At 42.7% G+C, this 23,792-nt stretch overlaps 1 protein-coding gene across 4 annotated transcripts in view; it reads right to left on the bottom strand.

The window, feature by feature from the left end:
• tmem181 (transmembrane protein 181) overlaps positions 1-23,792 on the bottom strand; it is a 180,895-nt gene that overhangs the window by 4,053 nt on the left and 153,050 nt on the right. For 3 of the 4 annotated variants that reach the window (XM_048535701.2, XM_048535702.2, XM_048535705.2), the window contains 3 exons: positions 23,299-23,350; positions 11,944-12,026; positions 10,923-11,012 (listed from right to left, as the gene is read on the bottom strand). The exons of the other annotated variant lie outside the window; for it this stretch is intronic. In XM_048535701.2, coding sequence (XP_048391658.2) covers positions 10,923-11,012; positions 11,944-12,026; positions 23,299-23,350 — 225 coding nt within the window. The remainder of the gene's footprint in view (positions 1-10,922; positions 11,013-11,943; positions 12,027-23,298; positions 23,351-23,792) is intronic. 4 annotated transcript variants of the gene reach the window in all.

The following is a 23,792-nucleotide window of genomic DNA, read 5'->3' as shown; positions in this document are numbered from 1 at the left end:
AACAAATAATGTGTCTACCCTCAATCAGTTCTGAGCTAAGGACACCATTAAAACTCTGTATGGTACAAGTAGTGTTAATGACCCCATAGTTATCTCCAACAACACACAATAGTTTTGATGACAGACATCAAAATCATCTTGTCAAGTATAATTGTTTCATTTAGGAACCCTGCCATATGACTGAAACATCTTCCTTTGAATAGCTTCAACTATACCAGTTTGAACTCTTTTTTTTGTTTTGAAAATCAGAGCAGAAAACAAAGTAGCTCCAGACTCAGCAAAAGCTTACCTCTAGTCTCATCCTTTCCTGAAACCCAATTTCCAGCAAAAATGGTGCCATTTCACTTGAAAAGTGGAAAGTGAACTAACTCCCAGCCTACAAGAATCATGTTACTACACTTTCAACTGCATCCATCTGCATCAAAGCTCCTATATGAAGGGAATTCTGCCAAAGCTTTTAAAGAGTTTTGACTTCCTAGACTCTGATTCACATATCTTACTCCCACTTCCACCAACTGTAGCTATAGCTTTACATGCTTTTTCCTCCTTTCTTCTTTGTGCTAGTGTTTGTATGTGATATAAACATTCATTCACTGGGTTTGAATGCTTAAACTAACCATTTGTTTCTACCCTTAAAGAGAGTTTGTTGTGGGTCATTTAACAATTGGATTACGCCAACAGAAGATTTGGGGAACATAGCACGACTTGTGCTGAAATGGAGAATTCTTTTTTTGAAAAACTAGAAATCAAAATTAGGAGGTATTGTTGATAGTGAAGGTGGTTATCAAAAATTACAGAGGGATCTTGATCAGATGGGGAAATGGGCTGAGGACTGGCAAATGCAATTCAATACAGGTAAGTGTGAGGTGTTGCCTTTTGGAAAGTCAAATCAAATACAGTAAATGGTAAGGTCCTGAGGAGTGTTGTGGAATAAAGGGACCTAGGAATGCAAGTACACAGATCTGTTGAAAGTCACAGGTAGACAGGGTGATGAAAAAAGCATTAAGCATGCTGGCCTTCTTCAGTCAAGGCATTGAGTTTTGGAGTTTGGATGTTATGTTATAGCTGTACAGGTCATTTGTGAGGCCACATATGGAATATTGTGTACAGTTTTGGTCATACTGTCAAAGGAAAGACACAGTTAAACTGGAAAGTGAGCAAAGATGATTTACGAGGTCTAGTAGGCCTGAGTTATAGAGAGAGGTTGGCCAGGATAGGACTTTATTCCTTGGAGCATAAGAGAATGAGGGGTAACCTTACAGCAGAATATAGATAGACTGGAGAGTTGGGCAGATAAATGGCAGATGGAGTTCAATCCGGGCAAATGCGAGGTGATGCATTTTGGAAGATCAAATTCAAGGGCGAATTATACAGTAAATGGAAAAGTCCTAGGAAAAATTGATGAACAGAGAGATCTGGGTGTTCAGGTCCATTGTTCCCTGAAGGCGAGAACGCAGGTCAATAGGGTGGTCAAGAAGGCATATGACATGTGTTTCTTCATTGTACAGGGTATTGAGTACAAGAGTTGGCAAGTCATGTTGCAGTTGTATAGGACTTTGGTTCGGCCACATTTGGAGTACTGTGTACAGTTCTGGTCACTACATTACAGCGAGCGTGAGATAGAGGTACAAATAGGTAAACAGATAATGGAAAGGTGTAGGAGAAACAGATTGGTGGTGATGGGAGATTTTAATTTTCCCAACATTGACTGGGATTCACTCAGTGTTAGGGGTCAAGATGGAGCAGAATTTGTAAGGTGTGTCCAGGAGGGTTTTTTAGAGCAGTATGCATGTAGTCCAACTCGGGAAGGGGCCATACTGGACCTGGTGTTGGGGAATGAACCCGGCCAGGTGGTTGATATTACGGTAGGGGACTACTTTGGAAATAACGACCACAATTCCGTAAGTTTTATAATACTCATGGACAAGGATGGGAGTGATCCTAAAGGAAGAATACTAAACTGGGGGAAGGCCAACTATACCAAGATTCGGCAGGATCTGAGGAATGTAGATTGGGAGAAACTGTTTGAAGGTAAATCCACATTTGATATGTGGGAAGCTTTTAAGGAGAGGTTGATTAGCATGCAGGAGAGACATGTTCCTGTGAAAATGAGGAATAGAAATGGCAAGATTAAGGAACCATGGATGACAGGTGAAATTGTGAGACTAGCCAAGAGGAAAAAGGAAGCACACGAGGTCTAGGCGACTGAAGACAGACGAAGTTTTGCAAGAATATCAGGAATGTAGAGCGAATCTGAAACGAGGGATTTAAGAGGGCTAAGAGAAGACATGAGATATTGCTGGCAAACATGGTTAAGGAAAATCCCAAAGCCTTTTATTCATATATAAAGAGCAAGAGGGTAACTAGAGAAAGGATCGGCCCACTTAAGGACAAAGAAGGAAAGTTATGTGCTGAGTCAGAGAAAATGGGTGACATTCTTAACGAGTACTTTCCATCGGTATTTACCAAGGAGAGGGACATGACAGATGTTGAGGTTAGGGATAGATGTTTGCTTACTCTAGATCAACTTGACATAAGGAAGGAGGAAATGTTGGGTATCCTAAAAGACATTAAGGTGGACAAGTCCCCAGGTCCAGGTGGGATCTATCCCAAGGTACCGAGGGACGCAAGAGAGGAAATAACCGGGGCCTTAACAGATATCTTTGCAGCATCCTTAGACACAGGTGAGGTCCCGGAGGACTAGAGACTTGCTAATGTTGTTCCCTTGTTTAAGAAGGGCAGCAAGGATAATCCAGGTAATTATTGACTGGTGAGCCTGACGTCAGTGGTAGGGAAGCTATTGGAGAAGATACTGAGGGATAGGATCTATTCCCATTTGGAAGAAAAATGGGCTTATCACTGATAGGCAACATGGTTTTGTGCAGGGAAGGTCATGTCTCACCAACTTGATAGAATTCTTTGAGGATGTGACAAAGTTGATTGATGAGGGAAAGGCTGTAGATGTCATATTCATGGACTTCAGTAAGGCGTTTGATAAGGTTCCCCATGGCAGGCTGATGGAGAAAGTGAAGTCACATGGGGTCCAAGGTGTGCTAGCTAGATGGATAAAAAAACTGGCTAGGCAACAGGACACAGAGAGTAGTAGTAGAAGGGAGTTTCTCAAATTGGAGACCTGTGAGCAATGGTGTTCCACAGGGATCTGTGCTGGGACCACTGTTGTTTGTGATATATGTAAATGATTTGGAAGAAGGTGTAGGTGGTCTGATCAGCAAGTTTGCAGATGACACTAAGATTGGTGGAGTAGCAGATAGTGAAGGGGACTGTCAGAGATTACAGCAGAATATAGATAGACTGGAGAGTTGGGCAGATAAATGGCAGATGGAGTTTCAATCCGGGCAAATGCAAGGTGATGCATTTTGGAAGATCAAATTCAAAGGGCGAGCTATACAGTAAATGGAAAAGCCCTAGGGAAAATTGATGAACAGCGAGATCTGGGTGTTCAGGTGCATTGTTCCCTGAAGGTGACAACGCAAGTCAATAGGGTGGTCAAGAAGGCATATAGCATGCTTTCCTTCATTGTACGGGGTATTGAGCACAAGAGTTGGCAGGTCATATTGCAATTGTATAGGACTTTGGTTCGGCCACATTTGGAGTACTGTGTACAGTTCTGGTCGCCACATTACCAGAGGGATGTGAATGCTTTGGAGAGGGTGCAGAGGAGGTTCACCAGGATGTTGCCTAGTTTGGAGGGTGCTAGCTATGAAGAGAGGTTGAGTAGATTAGGATTATTTTCATTAGCAAAATGGAGATTGAGGGGGAACCTGATCGAGGTCTACAAAATCATGAGGGGTATAGACACCCTGGACAGCAAGGAGCTTTTTCCCCCAGAGTGGGGGACTCAATTACTAGGGGTCACAATTTCAAGATGAGAGAGGAAAAGTTTACGGGAGATATGCGTGGTAAGTTCTTTACGCAGAGAAAGGTGAGTGCCTGGAACGCGTTGCCAACGGAGGTGATAGAGGCGGGCATGATAACATGATACATGAATGGGCAGGGAGCAGAGGGATACAGATCCTTGGAATATAGGGAACAGGTTTAGATAGAGGGTCTGGATCAGCTCAGGCTTGGTGAGCTGAAATCCTGTTCCTGTGCTGTAATTTTCTTTGTTCTTTATCTCAACCTGTGCTTCTTCAAGGGACATAATATCAAATTCTCCAATTTATTTCCATAATTAAAATTTCTCATCCTTGGAATCATTTTGTGAATCTTTTATGCACCATAAGACCTTTTATTGAATCACAGAATCCTTACAGAATGGAAACAGGCGCTTCGGCCCAACAAGTTCACACCGATCTTTGGAGCATCCCACCCAGACCCAACCCCCTGTAACCCACCTAAGCTACGCATCCCTGAACACTATGGGCAATTAAGCATAGGTCAGTCCACCTAGCCTGCACATCTTTGGACTGTGAGAGGAAACAGGAGTACGCGGAGGAAACCCACACAGACACGGGGAGAATGTGCAAACTCCACACAGACAATCGCCCAAGAGTGGATTTGAACCCAGGTCCCTGGCACTGTGAGGCAGCAGTGCTAGCTTCTGAGCCACCATGCCGCCCCATCAAACAACATACAATTCTTCCAGCAGTAGGGGGTGGGTATAACGTAATTTTTTCAATAGGTCACTGAGATGGTTCAGGGTCACTGAAGAGGCATTCAAGGGCAGAAGCATGAGTCAAACATTGTAGGAGAAGGAGGCTCTTTGCTAGGCAGAGTTGCCGCTAACTGTGTTGCTAACCAAAAGGATATTATGCATTAAGGTTTCAGGTAGGTCGTACAGTAATTGAATAGCTGTGAATAGAGAACTCAAGAAAGTCTTGGAAGCTGTTGATGTATCAGAAAAAAAGCTACGTGCATTTATGGCTGAGAGTGTAAGTTGAAAAATCCACAACCAATACTTTCTGATGCATGTTTCGAACAAAATTAGAGGTCAAGGAAAAATCCAAATGCAGTTTTAGCTTGACACTGCTACTGTCAGTAAAGAACTATGTTTATGAATGAATCCTGGACTGCAATTTCAGATGCCAGGGGAGCTTACAGCAAGGAAAAGATCCACCAGAACAGGAGCAGTTGTTCAGGCAGTTCAATGACACAGTGGCTTCAGTGGATTTTCTAAGCATAAATTAGCAAAGTGAAGAACATAAACCCTTGTGAAGGTTAATGGGATTTGATTACTCACAGTTTCATTTAACCAGTGCAGGGGAATTGCTGAGAAATTTGTGGGATCTGTCTCAATTTTACATTTGCAGTTTATTTTTGGGGTGTTCAATCATAATCTATTCCCCATTCTACTACATTAATTCTGGGTGCTAAAATACAAGTTGTGCATTCTAATATTGTTCAATAATTGTTTAATAAAGTTTATTGTTTTCTGTTAAAAACAGTGGAATGTTGTGTCTTTATTCACCCCAGATCTGATACTTTGTCTACTTTGGGAAAAGAAAGTTACTGGGCTGATAACAATACATAGCTGTCAGATTCAGGATTGCAACACACAAAACTTCCTTGCTTCTGTATTTATGCTCCTTTTGATAAATTGCAGGATGTCACATGCTTTTATTAATCCTCTTATCAACCAGTCATACAACCTTCATTGACTTATATACAAATATTCTAGGTCTCCCTGCTCTGGCACTGCCTAAAAACTGCATTCTTTATTTTAAATCATTTCTCTGTGTTCATCCTACCAAAATGAATTTATTTACACTTCTCTGCACTAAATTTCATTTGCATTCGTCTGTTGTTTCATCTACCTTTTGAACATCAACACTGTCTGCCTCACAGTTTACAATACTTGAGATACTATTTCTGTTCTTCTTTAAGCCAAATTTCTGTAATAGCTGCATATTATCCTTAGAAGTGTCTACCTGTGTCTTCAATTCATCTGCTGCATGCACTTCAACATAAGAAGTTTTTACTTCCATTCCCTACGGTGTGGAAACAGGCCCTTCGGCCCAACAAGTCCACGCCGCCCCTTTGTAGAATCCCATCCAGACCCATCCCCCTATGACCCGCACACCCCTGAACACAATGGGCAATTTGGCATGGCCAATCCACCTAGCCTGCACATCTTTGGACTATGGGAGGAAACCGGAGCACCCGGAGGAAACCCATGCAGACATGGGGAGAATGTGCAAACGAACCCGGGTCCCTGGCGCTGTGAGCCTGCAGTGCTAACCACTGAGCCACCGTGCTGCCCCAAAGTTCAGTGAACGTATTTAAGCATTGCCAAATGTCTTTGCTATCTACATCTTTCGCCTTCAATATTTACTTATTTTCACTTATTACTTGCCATTTTTGGTTTTGCCCATCTCTGACTCAATCTATGTTTATTCTCATACCTTCGACAAGCTTGTTCAAAATCTCCCCAACAACAATAGCAAAGCTCCAAGCAATAATATCAGTTCTGACCCTAATGACTTTCAATCCCTCTGGCCTCTACAGTTTCCACTTCTCCTAATGCCTATCCTAAAGCCCAAAAGTGTTAAGATTCCATCATGAAAAAAATCTTTCCAGCATCGCAATCATGCATTGCAGCATCCTAAATCTTTAAGTACTAGTATGTGATACCAAGAGACCACCAGAAGTATTTTGAGGCCTGAAAATTAATTGCTTTCCAATCACACTGAAGCTGCTGAAAGGGCATTATCTCTCTTTCCACTGATGTAATTCATAGGACTGGTATGGCAATGACCTCAAGCTCCTACGTCCTCAATCGCTCAGTCATCCTGGCATCAAAGAGACAGCATTCAATTTTGGAATAATGTATACAGAAACGTCTGACTGTTCCCCTAATTGCTGCACCAGTTCTCACTATTTACTTTCCGAGTTTCCTCCTTCCTTATGTTTCTGAATCACCTATGGAGCTGTGGAACTGGCTCTGGTTGTACTCCACAGTGAGGCCATTGCCCTTCCCAGAACTGAATACATGTCTGATGGTCATCCTCTCTGACTCTATATTCTTACACTAAAGGGACAGGAGTTGGGTGACCACCTCATGAAACAATGGATAACTCTTAAATGTAATGCACAGACACCAGCTGCAGTTCAAGCTACTCCAGCTGACAATACGTCTGATGCACAGGTTTGTCTAGGATACTGTAGTAAGCTGGAGCTCCCACATGGCTTGTGAGGCACATTTAACAAAATTAAATTGTTCTGTCATGATCCTTTTTGGTAGGCTACTATCTAATTGTTTTTAGAAATGAACTGCAGATTTGTTTCTAGAACCTAGAACATTACAGCACAGTACAGGCCCTTCGGCCCTCGATGTTGTGCCGACCTGTCATACCGATCTCAAGCCCATCTAACCTACACTATTCCATGTGCGTCCATATGCTTGTCCAATGATGACTTAAATGTACCTAAAGTTGGCAAATCTACTACCGTTGCAGGCAAAGCGTTCCATACCCTTACTACTCTCTGAGTAAAGAAACTATCTCTGACATCTGTCCTATATCTTTTACCCCTCAATTTAAAGCTATGCCCCCTCGTGCTTGCCATCACCATCCTAGGAAAAAGGCTTTCCCTATCCACCCTATCTAACCCTCTGATTATTTTATATGTTTCAATTAAGTCACCTCTCAACCTTCTTCTCTCTAATGGAAACAGCCTCAAGTCCCTCAACCTTTCCTCGTAAGACCTTCCCTCCATACCAGGCAACATCCTAGTAAATCTCCTCTGCACCCTTTCCAAAGCTTCCACATCCTTCTTATAATTCAGTGACCAGAACTGTACGCAATACTCCAAGTGCAGCCACACCAGAGTTTTGTACAGCTGCAGCATAACCTCTTGGTTTCGGAACTCGATCCCTCTATTAATAAAAGCTAAAACACTGTATGCCTTCTTAACAACCCTGTCAACCTGGGTGGCAACTTTCAAGGATCTGTGTACATGGACACCGAGATCACTCTGCTCATTTACACTACCAAGAATCTTACCATTAGCCCAGTACTTTGCATTCCGGTTACTCCTACCAAAGTGCATCACCTCACTCTTGTCCGCATTAAACTCCATTTGCCACCTCTCAGCCCAGCTGTGCAGCTTATTTATGTCTCTCTGCAACCTACAGCATCCTTCGTCACTATCCACAACTCCACCGACCTCAGTGTCGTCTGCAAATTTACTAACCCATCCTTCCATGCCCTTATCCAAGTCATTTATAAAAATGACAAACAGCAGTGGACCCAACACTGACCCTTGCGATACGCCACTAGTAATTGGTCTCCAGGATGAACATTTCCCATCAACTATCACCCTGTGTCTTCTTTCAGCAAGCCAATTTCCGATCCAAAATGCTATATCTCCCACAATCCCATTCCTCCCCATTTTGTATATTAGCCTACTGTGGGGAACCTTATGAAAAGCCTTGCTGAAATCCATATACACCACATCAACCTGTTTGGTCACCTTCTCAAAGAACTCAATAAGGTTTGTGAGGCACGACCTACCCTTCACAAAACCGTGCTGACTATCCCTAATCAATTTATTATTTTCTAGATGATTATAAATCCTATCTCTTATAACCTTTTCCAACACTTTACCAACAACTGAAGTAAGGCTCAGTAACAAATCTGATCAGGAACAAATAAAATCTCCCCAGCTATTCACGAATCTGTTACTTTGTTTTCTAAAGTAAACATAGAACAGTATAGCATAGTACAGGCCCTTTGGCCCACATTGTTGTGTAAAATAAGGTGCTTTAAATCCCTCTTCCTGATATTCAGATTGCATTAACTTCAGGGTCACTGATTGAGGCCTACACTCAAAACTCACTGCTTTTAATTCACTGCCACACTGCCGCTCCAATGCCAATTTTTCTCAGGAGCATACTCCTTTACCTCTGGGCTCTTTGATTCAGATCACAGTCTGTCTGAATCTCCCCTTCTTTAAACTTTTTGTATTTACAACCATTCACTATTTTTAAAAGGATGGTAAGAATAAAACAGGGAATTACAGCTGATTACCCAACATTGGTTGTGGGGAAAATGCTACAGGCCATTCTGAAATATTAGCACATCATCTAGAAAACAGTGACAGGATTGGACAGCATAGATTTACAAAATGGAAAATCACACTTGAAAATTGTATGGAATTTTGAGAGGATATAATCAGTACAGTTGTTAAGGAGCTAGAGGATTCAGTTTACTTGAATTTTCAGAAGGCTTTCAATAAGGTCTTTCAATAACAATCATAAGAGATCAGCATGCATAATTAAAACAAATGGGACTGTACTCACATTAACAGAGAACGGATTGGCAGGGAAGAAAAAAAAGAGTAGGAATAAATGGGTCTTTTTCTGAGTGGTAGCCAGTGCCTAGTAGGATACTGCTACGACCACAGTTAGTCATGATATATATAATCATTTAGATGAGGTAACTAAACGCATTATCTCCAAGTTTGCAGATGACTCAAAGCTGGGTAGGTCAATGAACTATGAGGAGAATGCAGAGATGTTTCAGTGTGATTCGACAAGTTGAGTGAGATGGCAGATGAAGTATAATAGGGATAAGTACGAGGCTATCCACTTTGGTACAAAAACAGAAAGGCAGATTATAATCTGAATGGAAATAGATTGGGAAAGGGGGAGATGCAATGAGACCTGGGTGTTCATGTACATCTGTTGCTGAAAGTAAGCATGCAGTTGCAGCACCTAGTAAATGTGGCAAATGGCATATTGGCCTTCATAGTGAGAGGATTCAAATACAACAGCAGGGATTTCTTGTTGCAATAATGCAGAGTGAGACCATACCTGGAGTTCTGTATGCAAAGGAAGGATATTCTTGCTAACCAGACGAGCCGACTGTATCAGGCTGATAGCTGGGGTAGCAGGATTGACATAACGAAGACTGAATTGGTTAGGAATATATTCACTGGAGTTTAGAAGAATGAGCGGAGATCTTAAAGAAACCTATAAAATTCTAATAGGCTTAGACAGGATAAACACAGGAAGAATTTTCCCAATGACTGGGATGTCCAGAGGTTGGGATCACAGTTTAAGAATACAAGGTAGGGCATTCTGGCCTGAGGTGAGGAGAAATGTCTTCACCCAGAGTGGTGAGCTGTGGAATTCCCTGCCACAGAAAATGGTTAAGGCCAAAACACTGAATTTTGTCAAGAAGGAGACAGATATAGTTGTTACGGCTAGAGTTCAAAGGGTACGGAGAAAAAGCAGGGGCAAGCTATTAAGTCGCATCATTAGCCAGGCGCATAGTCATTCATGAAGCAGGCTTAAAGGACCAAAATGGTTTACACTCCTGCTCCTATTTTCTACGTTTCTATTCCTAAAAGAAATCTATTTCAAGACTTGAACATTTTAACTTTACTAGCACTAACAAATCTGTTTTACAGGAATTGTTCTAGGTTTACAATATTCTCCGTATGACAAAGTGCTTCAAGATTTAAGTCCTGAATACCTAGGTCTAATATGAAGAGCATACTCCCGTTTCAGTGCTCACCACCAGAAGACATAGTTTCTCCTTATCTCTCCTATTAAATTATTTTCAAGTGTTTCAATTAGTTCACTAAATTTAAACAAAACATAAGCCAAATATTTTCATCTCAATGTTTCTCAGGGGGCTTTGCAGCATACAAATTGGCTGTCTCTAATTTATAATAATTGTAAAGTCCTTTTCATCACCTGGAGCACATGATAAATTGAGAAAATTGTATAAATTGCAAGCCGTCTCCCTTCTTTGAAGAGAACTAAGTTAACCAAATTCCAAAGTAGCCTTAAAAAGGTTTCACGATCATTCTATTCATTTTGAAAGGCAACTATTTAATTTTGTTTTATTTGGACATACTTTTCAAATTGAAATATAAACGTTATCACATCTATAGAAATGCCTATTGAAAGGCTAGCCAAAAAGCAAGATAACACAAATGCATAAAATTTCACATACCATACATGGCACTCTTCGAGGGGGAATAGACGTATGCTAATGTGTACAGGTAGTAGTTCAGCAGCCCATAGAAAGATAAAAATTCAGCTGGTAGGCTTAGTAAAGGAAGTGGACCACAAACATTGAAGAGTTTTTTTTTAATATTGCAGATCTAGGTATCAGACACTCCATGACAGTAAACTATTGGCTCAATGCCAGAAATTTGACATAAGGCAATTTTAAGCAGAATGAAAATTCATACACGCATCAGGAAATGTAACAGTGGTGAACTTGATTGGCCTTTCTCCATTTGTCCCAAACATGGAGAGAGGGTGGTTGGGTTTATGTGCAAATACACCCCAAATTATTATTCTTCAGCATTCTATAAGGGTCTGCTCACTGAGGTTACCTTATAGATAATTAATGATTGTCTGAATCTATCAGAAAGACCACCACCACAATACCTGCCACCTTCTCCTCAGGTGACCCATTTTCCAGATTACACTGCAAGGACATTCAATAGGATTTTTTTTGTCCAATTAACATCAAATAAATGGATTGTTATCTAATCTGGGACTTCCAAAATTGGGGGTCAGGATCCCAAGTGGGCCAGTGAGTTTAAACTTTGGCACTGCAATCTTAATGCAGAATTGTGTGGACTTGTTGGGCCAAATGGCCCGTTTCCACAATGCAGGGATTTTATGATTCAATGATCATTGCATGCTGTGGAGTTCTACACGCTCAGTGCCAACCTTTCTCACCCAACATCTCTCACAAGTCTTTGCTCCCATATATTTTCTCCATCCCATTTTCATTGAGGGGGTCAAAATTATTTTTAAGCCTCAAAACGGGTCACAGCATTATAAAATTTGGAAAGCGATGATCTAATCTCATTCTACATACTCCCTTCAAATGGAATTCTTCATAAATATCCATGTTAGACTAATATGGGTTTGGCATCTTTATACAGCAAGTGACGGCTTGTAGACATCACAAACTAAATTTTGAGTGCAGCCATCATTAGAAACACACTAAAGGATATAGTTCTGGTAATGAGTTGAAAGTTCAGCTACAAAATTGTCTTGCAGGACCTTTGCTCCAAATCTCAGGTATAGTATTATAACGCTGAATAAAGATTTTAAAAAAAGACACAAAGGTAATTATCAAGGGGAAAAGATGTTACAATTGCATTTTTTTAAAAAAGTGGTATTCAGAAAATGAAATATAGCTGTAAAAATCTTAAGCAATTAATAAAACTTAAGACTTTTGCAGTTATATCACATATTCTCAGCACCCCTGAAAGCAAACTGCAATTATTGCAACAGTTTTGTTCTTTTCTTGGCATAAAGCCAAAGCAGCAAAGAACTGAAGGAATGCAAGCATGCTGGCAGGTTCTACCCTACTGAGGAGACATTAGCCAGAATTGGAAGAAGCATGAGCAAAGCTTAGCCAGTGGTGGGACTGAAATGATTAATAAGGAGAACATCAGTATAGATATCTAACCATTAGCTTCAACTCAGCAAAACAATATATTGACTTGTAGAATCAAGGACAGAGCATTTCAGCTTCAACACACCAGCAAGTTTGCTGGCAGACAGCAAACTGGGTTGAAGTGTGTCTACTTTAATGCCAGGAGTAGCCGAAACAAGGTAGGTGAGCTTGCAGCTCGGATAGGTACCTGGGACTTCGATGTTGTCGCCATTTCAGAGACATGGATAGACAAGGGTCAGGAATGGATTTTGCAGGTTCCAGGGTTTAGATCTTTCATTAAGGTCAGGGAAGGTGGTAAAAGAGGGGGAGGTGTGGCTTTGTTAGTCATGGAAAGTGTAACGGTGGTTGAAAGAACTTTTGATGAAGACTCGTCGACTGAGGTGGTATGGGCTGAGGTTGCCGAGGAAGGTTTGTCGACTGAGTCAGTATGGGTGGAAGTTAGGAACAGCAAGGGAGCAGTCACCTCATTGGGGGTTTTCTACAGACCCCCAAATAGCAGTAGGGAGATCGAAGAACTCATAGGCTGACAGATTGTTGAAAAGTGCAAACATAGCAGGGTTGTTGTTATGGGTGACTTCAACTTTCCCAATATTGATTGGAAACTCCTTAGTGCAGATGGTTTGGATGGAGCCGTTTTCGTCAGGTGTGTTCAGGAGGGTTTCCTTACTCAGTATGTGGACAGGCCGACGAGGGGGGAGGCCATTTTGGATTTGGTGCTAGGCAATGAGCCAGGACAGGTGTCAGATCTCATGGTGGGAGAACACTTTGGCGACAGTGACCACAACAGCCTCACATTTACCATAGCCATGGAAAGGGAAAGGGGCAGTTACCAGGGGAAGATATTTAACTGAGGAAAAGGAAACTATGATGCTATCAGGCAGGAGTTCGGAAGTACAGATTGGGAGCAATTGTTCCACAGAAAGGGCACAACTGACATGTGGAGACCGTTTAAAGAGCAGTTGTTGCGAGTGATGTATAAATTTGTTCCTCTGAGACTGGTAAGAAGGGGTAAGATTAAGGAGCCTTGGATGACGGGAACAGAGGTGCTTCTTGTCAAAAAGAAAAAGGCAGCTCAGGTAAAGTGGAGGAAGCAAGGGTCTAGCACAGCTTTAGACGATTACAGGCTTGCTCGGAAGGAGCTCAAAAGTGGACTGAGGAGGGCCAGGAGGGGGCATGAAAAAGGCTTGGCAGGAAGGATTAGGGACAAACCGAAGGCATTTTACTCATACATGAGGAATAAGAGAATGATCAGGCAGAAGGTAGGGCCGATCAGGGATAGCGTAGGGAACTTGTGCGTGGAGTCTGAGCAGATAGGGGAAGCCCTAAATGAGTTTTTTGCTTCAATTTTCACTAAGGAAAGGGACCTTGTTGTGAATGAGAACTTTGAGGAGCAGGGAAACAGGCTTGAACAGGTCGAGATTGAGGAAGTTGATGTGCTAGAAATTTTGGCAAACATTAAGATTGATAAGTCCCCAGGGCCAGACCAGATTTATCCTAGGTTGCTAAGCCACTGGTGAAGATCTTTGCTTCCTCACTCTCCACGAAAGTCGTACCAGAAGATTGGAGGGAGGCAAATGTTGTTCCTCTTTTCAAGAAAGGGAATAGGGAAATCCCTGGAAATTACAAACCAGTCAGTCTTACGTCTGTGGTCAGCAAGGTTTTAGAAAGAATTCTGAGGGATAGGATTTATGACTATTTGGAAAAGCATAACGTGATTAAAGGGAGTCAGCACGGCTTGAGAGGGGCAGGTCATGCCTCACAAATCATATTGAGTTCTTTGAGGAGGTCATGAGACAGGCTGACGAGGGTCGAGCAGTGGATGTGGTGTACATGGACTTCAGCAAGGCATTTGATAAGGTCCCCCACGGCAGGCTCGTTCATAAAGTCAGGAGGTATGGGATACAAGGTGATTTGGCTGTCTGGATTCAGAATTGGTTGGCTGACAGGAGGCAGAGAGTGGTTGTAGATGGTAAGTATTCTGCCTGGAGGTCAGTGCTGAGTGGTGTCCTGCAGGGCTCTGTTCTTCGGCTCCTGCTCTTTGTAGTTTTTATAAATGACTTGGATGAGGAGGTTGAGGGGTGGGTTAGTACGTTTGCTGATGATACATTGGGGAAACCAAGCGGAGGCTTGGGGATCGCTTTGCAGAACACCTCCGCTCAGTTCGCAATAAACAACTGCACCTCCCAGTCGCGAACCATTTCCACTCCCCCTCCCATTCTTTAGATGACATGTCCATCATGGGCCTCCTGCAGTGCCACAATGATGCCACCCAAAGGTTGCAGAAACAGCAACTCATATTCCGCTTGGGAACCCTGCAGCCCAATGGTATCAATGTGGACTTCACCAGCTTCAAAATCTCCCCTTCCCCCACCGTATCCCAAAACCAGCACAGCTCTTCCCCTCCCCTCACTGCATCCCAAAACCAACCCAGCCTGTCTCTGCCTCCCTAACCTATTCTTCCTCTCACCCATCCCTTCCTCCCACCCCAAGCCGCACCTCCATTTCCTACACTAACCTCATCCCACCTCCTTGACCTGTCCGTCTTGCCTGGAATGACCTATCCCCTTCCTACCTCCCCACCTAAACTCTCCTCTCCACCTATCTTCTTTTCTCTCCATCTTCCGTCCACCTCCCCCTCTCTCCCTATTTATTCCAGAACCCTCACCCCATCCCCCTCTCTGAAGAAGGGTCGAGGCCCGAAACGTCAGCTTTTGTGCTCCTGAGATGCTGCTTGGCCTGCTGTGTTCATCCAGCTTCACACAAAGGTTGGAGGTGCTGTTGATAGTATCGAGGGCTATTGCAGGCTTCAGTGAGACATTGACAGTATGCAGAGCTGGGCTGAGAAATGGCAGATGGAGTTCAACCTAGATAAATGTGAAGTGATGCATTTTGGAAGGTCGAGCTTAAATGCTGAATATAGGATTCTCGGCAGTGTGGAGGAACAACGGGTTCTTGGTGTTCAAGTGCATAGCTCCCTCAAAGTTGCCACCCAAGTGGATAAGGTTGTTAAGAAAGTATATGGTGTTAGACAGAGGATCTTGATCGGCGCAGGCTTGGAGGGCCGAAGGGCCTGTTCCTGTGCTGTAGGTTTCTTTGTTTCTGCTTTCATTAACGGGGGATTGAGTTTTAAGAGCCGCGAGGTTATACTGCAACTCTACAAAACCCTGGTGAGACCACACTTGGAATATTGTGTCCAGTTCTGGTTGCCCTCTGATAGGAAAGATGTGGAGGCTTTGGAGAGGATGCAAAGGAGGTTTACCAGGATGCTGCCTGGACTGGAGGGCTTGTTTTAAGAGGAGAGATTGACTGAGCTCGGACTTTTCTCTCTGGAGAGAAGGAGGAAGAGAGGTGACCTGATCGAGGTGTACAAGGTAATGAGAGGCATGGATAGAATCGATAGCCAGAGACTTTTCCCCAGGGCAGGATTGACTGCCACGAGGGGTCATAGTTTTAAGGTGTTAGGAGGAAGGTATAGAGGAGACGTGAGAGGGAGGTTCTTCACCCAGAGAGTTGTGAGCGCATGGAATAGTTTGCCAGTGATAGTTGTGGAAGCAGAGTTATTAGTAACATTTAAGCGACTGATGGACATGCACATGGACAGCAGTGAATTGAGGGGAATGTAGGTTAGGTTATTTTATTTTTGGATTAGGATTATTCCACGGCACAACATCGTGGGCCGAAGGGCCTGTACAGTGCTGTACTTTTCTATGTTCTAAGATAGGAGGAACAGTTAAAAGTGATGCCTTCAGGAGAATGGTGACTGGGAAAACAAAATCAGTGATATCAGTCAGTTGATTGATTTGTGACTAAAAAGGTCTATTTTTTGGGAGAAGGGATTAACCGAGAAGCAACAGGAATAAGTGAAAGTTAGGGCCAATATAATAAAATAATAGGAGTAAACACTGCAGGGTTAAGGGAAGTAGAGTTAAGTTGACAGAAGGGAAGTTAGTTTATGCCATGGAAGCACAGGCAGTCAAGTGGAAAGTGTGGCCTGTACTATGTGGATGTCAGGGGCACCAAAGGACCAGATGAGCATATGTGCAGGAAGTGCATCCAGTTGCAGAAACTTGAGTTCTAGGTTTCAGGGCTTGAACTGTAGAGACTGCGCCACATCTGCGAGACTGAGTATTCCAAGGATAGCACATTCAGAGAGGTAGTCACACTGCAGCTTAAAAGCCTAGGTTGAGTGAGTGACTGTCAAGCAGTCCAACAAAAACAGCCCCCAGCATCCTGCTGTCAAATCGGTTTTCCATTTTGAAAGCTGATAAGGGCACAGTTTCCTCAGGGAAGAGCAGTCACAGCCACATTTGTGGCACTGCAAGCAGCCTGATTTACAGGAGGAGAGGCAAAAGGAGGAGCAGTCATGACAGGGGATTCATTAAGATTAGGCAACAGACATAAATTTCTATTGCCGTTACTGTGACTCCAGGATGGTATGTTGTCTCCCTGGCACCTGGATCAGGGATATAACAGAACTGTTGCATGGCATTGTTCTGGGGAGGGTGGCAACCAGAGATCATGGTCCATATTGGTATCAATGATTTTGGGAAGATAGGGGATCTAGTCCTGCGATCAGAAATTAGCAAGCTAAGTAGAAATGTAGCAAGCAGTATCTCAAATGTAATAAATTATAGATTATTCCCAAGTGAATACACATATGAAGCATGTGTGTGTATTTCTGGAAGGATTGTGCAGGAGGGAGGACTTACGATTTCTGGGTCACTGGGACTGGCTTGGGGATGATCTGGCACCTGCAGAAGCCAGATAGGACATGCCACCACAGAACTGGGGTTGAATTCCTTGGCAGGAGGTGAGAACCAAGGGAGAATAGTATGGGAGAAGACCAGCATTCACAAAATACTTAAGAGGTACTCACACAAACAACAGCAAGTTAGTAGGTAAAATCATACTGAGGAATTATGTCTAAATCAGGGTTACTGTGCATGCATATGAATGCACAAAGTATAGTAAAATAAGACTGGGGAGTTAAAAGTGGAAACATGATGTTGTGGTGATAATAGAGACCTGGTTCGAAGGAAAAGGCCAGGCTTGGGTGGTTAAATATTCCTGGGTACAACGTATTCTGAAAAGGAAGGAAAAGAGGAGGGGTAACATTATTGGTTAAGGAGCACATTGCAGTGCTGGAGAAAAACAGGATGTCTCGGTGGGTCCTAGCACAGACTGAACTTGGCTAAAACTAAGGAACAGAAAAGGTACAATTGCATTGCTAAAGTTAATCTATAAACCACAAAATAGTAGAAAGGATGTAAAAGACCAGATCTGAAGTGAAGTTACAGAGAGATGCCAACATTGTGGAATAGTTATAACAGGAGACCTCAATTATCCAAACATAGACTGGGATACGTGTAGTGTATGGTGCAGCAAGGGGAAACTTATCCAAGACTGCACGCAAGAGAGTTTCCCACAGTAGTATGTTTCCATTCCAAAAAGAAAGGATGCACTGTTGGACCTGCTTCACGGAAACGAGATAGGCAAAACGAATCAAGGGTCAGATGGGGGACAGGATCAATGATCAGTAAGGTTCAGGATGATGGTGAAGCATTATATACAACAATCCAGAATAAGAAAAATCAATTGGTGGAAAGTGGACTTTCGATGGGGCAGAACAGAGCTGGACAGGGATCGACAAGACGTTGGCAAGAAAAACAGTATTTGAATAATGGTTCTGAAGAAGGGTCACTGGACTTGCAACATTAACTCTGATTTCTCTCCACAGATGCTGGTCAACCCAAGTTTCTACAATAATTTCTGTTTCTGCTTGCTTCAGATCCTCAGCAACCGCGTTCTTTGTTGTGCGCAACTGAACAATGGCCTACCTTCGAAGAGGAAATAGTTTAAGTAGTCAAGGCTTATTCCTTCAAAAAGGAAATGCAGAACAAACAAATCCAGAGCTCCCGGGATGACAAAGTTGAAAGAAATTAAGATAAAAAGAAAAACATGTCTCTTCGTCAAGTTTTAGGTAGAAAATAAAGTTGAAAACCAAGAGTAATATTGAAGATTCAGATGGGAGGCAAAAAAACAAGAGAAGCAAAAAGAAATTGAGAGAAAATGCTGACAGCCCACATACAGCTTTGTCCCAAAATTTCCTATGACCATATAAATAGCAAAGAATGGTGAAAGAAAGGTTAGGACCAAAAGAGACCATAAAGGCCAATTTACAACTGGAGGAAAGCTGTGTTGTTCAGGTATTAAATTAATTTTTTATATCTGTCTTTACCAAAGAGAGAGATGCTGCCTAGGTCATGGTGACAGAGGAGAGAATGTAGTCACAAGAAGGGCTCAAGTTGATATCACAGAAGTGTTGGATAGTCTGTTGGCACTTAAAATTGACATGACCCTGAGGTCAGATGAGATGCAACATGGAAATTATAGGGAACTGGCCACAATCGTCCAGTGACTTGGTGTGCCTAAAAATTGGAATATTGCAAACATTACAGCCTTGTTCAAGAAAAGCAGTATGGATAAGCCCAGCAATTACAGACAAGTCAGTTTAACTTGAGTGATAGGGAAACATGTGGAGGCAATTTGCTCAGATAGACTTAATAGTTAGATGGAAAAGCCGGATTGATTAGCCAGAATCAGCACGGGTTTCCAAAGGGGAAATCACATTTAACTAACTTGGAGTCTTATATTTTTGAAAAGAGGCTCAATGAGGGTAACCCTAATGACATAATGTACATAGGCTTTCAGAAGATGTTTAATATAGCCACTGCACACTAAACCTGAGGAAAGGTATAATTCAGGGAATATAAGGATCAGTAGAAACGTGGACATAAAATTAGTTGAGTAATAGAAAATGGAAAGCAACAGTCAATGGATATTTTCAGGCTGGATGACTGTAGTGGAGATCCCCCAGGGGTCGATATTGGTACCCTTGCTTTTGCTGATATACATTAATGATCCTCATCCTGATGCACAGGGGAGAATTTCAAAGTACAGAGAGAACACAAAACTTGAAAGAAATACATTGACAAGTTGGAACAGTGAGTGGCTAAGTGACAGGTAAGATTCAATGCAGAGAAATGTGAGGTAAGAAGAACGTTCAAAGATAATTTTAAATAAGAGACACAATTCTAAAGATTTGCAGGAACACAGTGGTCTGGGTGTATTTGTGCACAGATCACTGAAGGTGGCAGGACAGATGGAGACAGCAGTAAATAAAGCATTCAACATCGTTGGCTTAATTAATAGGGATACAGAATACAAGAGCAAGATGGTGAGATGACCTCATCTGAATGACAGTGTATCATTCTGGGTATCACATTGGGGGAAGCATTGGAAGAGTGCAGAGATAGTTAAAAATAATGGTTCCAAGATGAAGTACTTCAATTATAAGGATAGACTGAAGAAGTTGGGATTGTTCTTCTGGAGAGAAAAAGGACTAAGGAATTTTGAACCCCAAAACTTCAACTTTCCTGCTCCTCTGATGCTGCCTGGTCTGCGTTGCCCCAGCTCCACACTGTGTTATCTCTAACTCCAGCATCTGCAGTTCTTACAATCTCTTTGTGATTGGGAAATTGTGCCTTACTAACCTGACTGAGTTTTGAAGAAGATCTGAAGAAGACTGATAAAGGCAGAGCATTCAAAGGTCAGTAAGACATTCGACAACCTTCCGCATGATAGACTGGTTAGCCAGGTTAACTCACATGAAATAGAGAGAGAACTAGCCTTTAGTAAACATAACTGGCTCAAGAGGTAGGAGACAGAGGTTGGTAGCGGAGAGCTGCTTTTGGTGCTGGAGGCCTCTGATCAACGGTGTGCCGCAAAGATCAGTGTCGGGTCCGCTGCTTTTTGTCATTTATATAATTGACACAGATACCAATTATAGGAAGGTATGGCTACTAAATTGGCAGATAACACTTTGTCTATTCAACCCATCCAAGCTCTTCATGGTTTTATTAACTTCTATAAGGTCAACCCTCAGCCTCCAACACCACTTCAGGGAAAACAGCCCCAGCCTCTTCAGCCTCTACTTGTAGCTCAAGCCGTCCAACCCCAGCATCAATCTTGTAAATCTTTTCTGAACCCTTTCACATTTCACAACATTCTTCCTATAGCAGGGAGACCAGAATTGCACACAGTATTCCAAAAGTGGCCTAACCAATGCCCTGTACAGCCGCTACATGACCTCCCAAGTCCTATACTCAATGTACTGACCAAAGAAGGTTACCTCAGAATACAATGGAACCTTGATCAGATGGACCAACTGGTTGAGGAGTGGGAAGTGGAGTTTAATTTAGATAAACATGAGGTGCTGCATTTTGTAGGGCAAATCAGGACAGGACTTGTACGCATAATGGTAAGGTCCTGGGGAGTGTTGCCAAACAAAGAGGCCTTGAGTGCAGGTTCATAGTTCCTTGGAAATGGAGTCACAGGTGGACAGGATAGTGAAGGTGGTGTTTGGTATGCTTGCCTCTATTGGTCAGTGCATGGAGTATAGGAGTTGGGAGGTCATGATGAGACTATACAGGAAAAGTTAGGCCATTTTTGGAAAACTGCATTCAATTCTTGTCTCCCTACTATAGGAAAGATGTTGTGAAACTTGAAAGGGTTCAGAAGAGATTAACAAGAATGTTGCCAGGTTTGGAGGATTTGAGCTATAAGGAGAGGCTGGGACTGCTTTCCCTGGAGCATTGGAAGCTGAGGGGTGACCTTATAGAAGTTGATAAAATCATGAAGATCATGGATAGGGTGAATAGTCAAAGTTCTTTTCCCCAAGATAGGGGACACAGGTTTAAGATGAGAGGGGAAAGATTTAAAAATGGACCTAAGGGGCAACTTTTTTTCAAGCAGACGGTGGTCCTTGTATGAAAGGATGTATGCCTGAGGAAGTGGTGGAGGCCGGTATAATTACAATATTTAAAAGACACCTGGATGGGTATAGGAATAGGAAGGATTTAGGAGGGATATAGGCAAAATGCTGGCAAATTGAACTGGACTTATACAGGACATCTGGTCAGCATGCGTGAGTTGGACCAAAGGGCCTGTTATTGTACAATTCATCTCTATGACCAAATTTTCATTTAAGCTGTTTTTGCAGCATCATTGACAAGCCTTTAAAAGAAAGAATTTACCACACTGTCATTGAGAATGAAATGTCTTTTAAATATGCATTTAATAGAACTATTATTGTTATTGCAGGACTCCTGAGAATTGCACATAACAGATGCGTGGGAGCATTTAAATGTTTTGGGAGGATTTATGAACAAGAAGGATCTGAGTGGGCATGGGTTAGGTGGGGGCTGGGGGGGTGGGTGAGGTGTGAGGTGCCACGAGTTTTAAAAAGATTAGATGAGATTAGGTTACCTACAGTGTGGAAACAGGCCCTTTGGCCCAACAAGTCCACATCACCCTTGAAGCATCCCACCCAGACCCATCCCCCTATAACCTACACACCCCTGAACACTACGGGCAATTTAGCATGGCTGATCCACCTAGCTTGCACATCTTTGGACTGTGGGAGGAAACTGGAGCAACTGGAGGAAACCCATGCAGACACAGGGAGAATGTGCAAACTCCACACAGGCAGTCGCCCGAGGCTGGAATTGAACCCGGGTCCCTGGTGCTGAGAGGCTGCAGTGCTAACCACTGAGCTACCGTGCTGCCTCTGTACTGAGCTGGGCTGCTGTGCCATCCACCTGGCCTGTCCCTTACTCTTCACTCACATCACACTGCTGCTTACATATTGCACTGTGACTTCATTGTGGTAAACAAAAATCCCAGCATTTCATGCATTGGTCAGGTGTGCAATTTTAAAGGTCACACATGTGCAATTATATTTTCTTGAACATGTGAAAACGTGTGTCCTTTAGTCTGAGAGTTTTGTGACAGGAAGACAAACAATTTGTTAGCACAGAGATGTGTGCTACTTTTCTGCGAAGTGCCAGGCAGAATGTAGTGGGTGTAATGGACTCTGGTCACATCAACACATTCCTCGACACTAAAGTACTCAAAGATTTGCCCTTTAAATCATTCAAATTGGCTGACAATTGAGGAGTTCTTTGAAACTGAGGGAAGTACCTTTCAACATTACATCTTGTTGAAACAGAGTGACAACGAATCCATTGGAAGCTGGGAATGATTATTGTTAAACTCTATCTATTCTTTCTATAGCTAACTTCTAACATTACTTTTCCTAAAAAAGAAATCATCAGCTAAGAGTGGGATTCTGTATAAGGTTCACGATTCAGTCAGCACCCCTCATCCCACTGAGAAATCAACCTCTCCACAAATAAGTGAAATTTGGGCAGCTACAGGAAAGCCTCAAATGCACATATATTCGCAGAAGAAACTAACACCTATTTAGTCTGTGATTCCTTTAAATAGTGGTGTTGTAGGTTCTTCACGCATTTAACGTATTCAGCAGTGGAAGGTTAATTCAGGGTGTAGGTTGGTGCATAGACTTTTAAAATGGCATTGTTGGCACTAATTGTTATACATCAGTGTCATAATCTCAGAGATAGCAAGAGCTGCAGATGCTGGAGTCAGAGATAAACAAAGTGTGAAACTGGAGGAAAATAACAGGCCTGGCAGCATCAGAGGCTCAGGAAAGTTGATGTCTCAGGTCAGGGCCCTTCTTCTGAAGAAAGGTCCCAATCTGAAACATCAACTTTCCTGCTCCTCTGATGCTGTATGGCCTGCTGTGTTCCTCCAACTCCACACAGCGTTATAATCGGTTTGCTCCATATGGTGCTGGCAGTTATCAACTGTGCACACGCAAGCCCTTTAAAGATAGCTTCCAGTGCATTTGTACCACATCTCAAGCTGTATCTTCAGGTGTTTGCAGAATATCTGTAAACTGGCCACTCAATAATACATTTAGCCTCTATAATTTATTATTTAACTGAAATTCTGGCTTATTTTCCAGCAACCCAGATCTGTTTACCTGATTACCAACACAATAAATGTTAGCCCAGTCAAAAATTTCAGCCGGAGATCTGAAACAAAAAGCATACACACAGAGGTCAGTCATTCATTCTCAAATATAGCAGATTGGGAGTTTGAATCCCTACAGTGTGGAAATTGGCCCTTCGGCCCAACAAGTCCATACAAACTCTTCAAGTGTCCCACCCAGATTCATCCCCTATAACCCACCTAAGCTTACACATCCCTGAACACTACGGGCAATTTAGCATAGGCCAATCCACCTAGCCTGCAGATCTTTGGACTATGGGAGGAAACTGGAGCACCTGGAGTAACCCACGCAGACATGGGGAGAATGTGCAAACTCCACACTGACAGTCGCCCCAGAGTGGAATTGAACCCGGGTCCCAGGTGCTGTGAGGCAGCAGTGCTAACCACTGAACCATCGTGCTGCCCCATATTTGTGCTTTATTAAATCAAAGAAATGAAACTGTGAAATAGAACTTTATAAAAGAA

The sequence above is a fragment of the Stegostoma tigrinum genome, chromosome 9 (assembly GCF_030684315.1).
Source record: "Stegostoma tigrinum isolate sSteTig4 chromosome 9, sSteTig4.hap1, whole genome shotgun sequence".
NCBI lineage: Eukaryota > Metazoa > Chordata > Chondrichthyes > Orectolobiformes > Stegostomatidae > Stegostoma > Stegostoma tigrinum.
The sequence above is the reverse complement of the archived record's forward strand: the minus strand, read 5'-3'. Positions and strand labels throughout refer to the sequence as shown.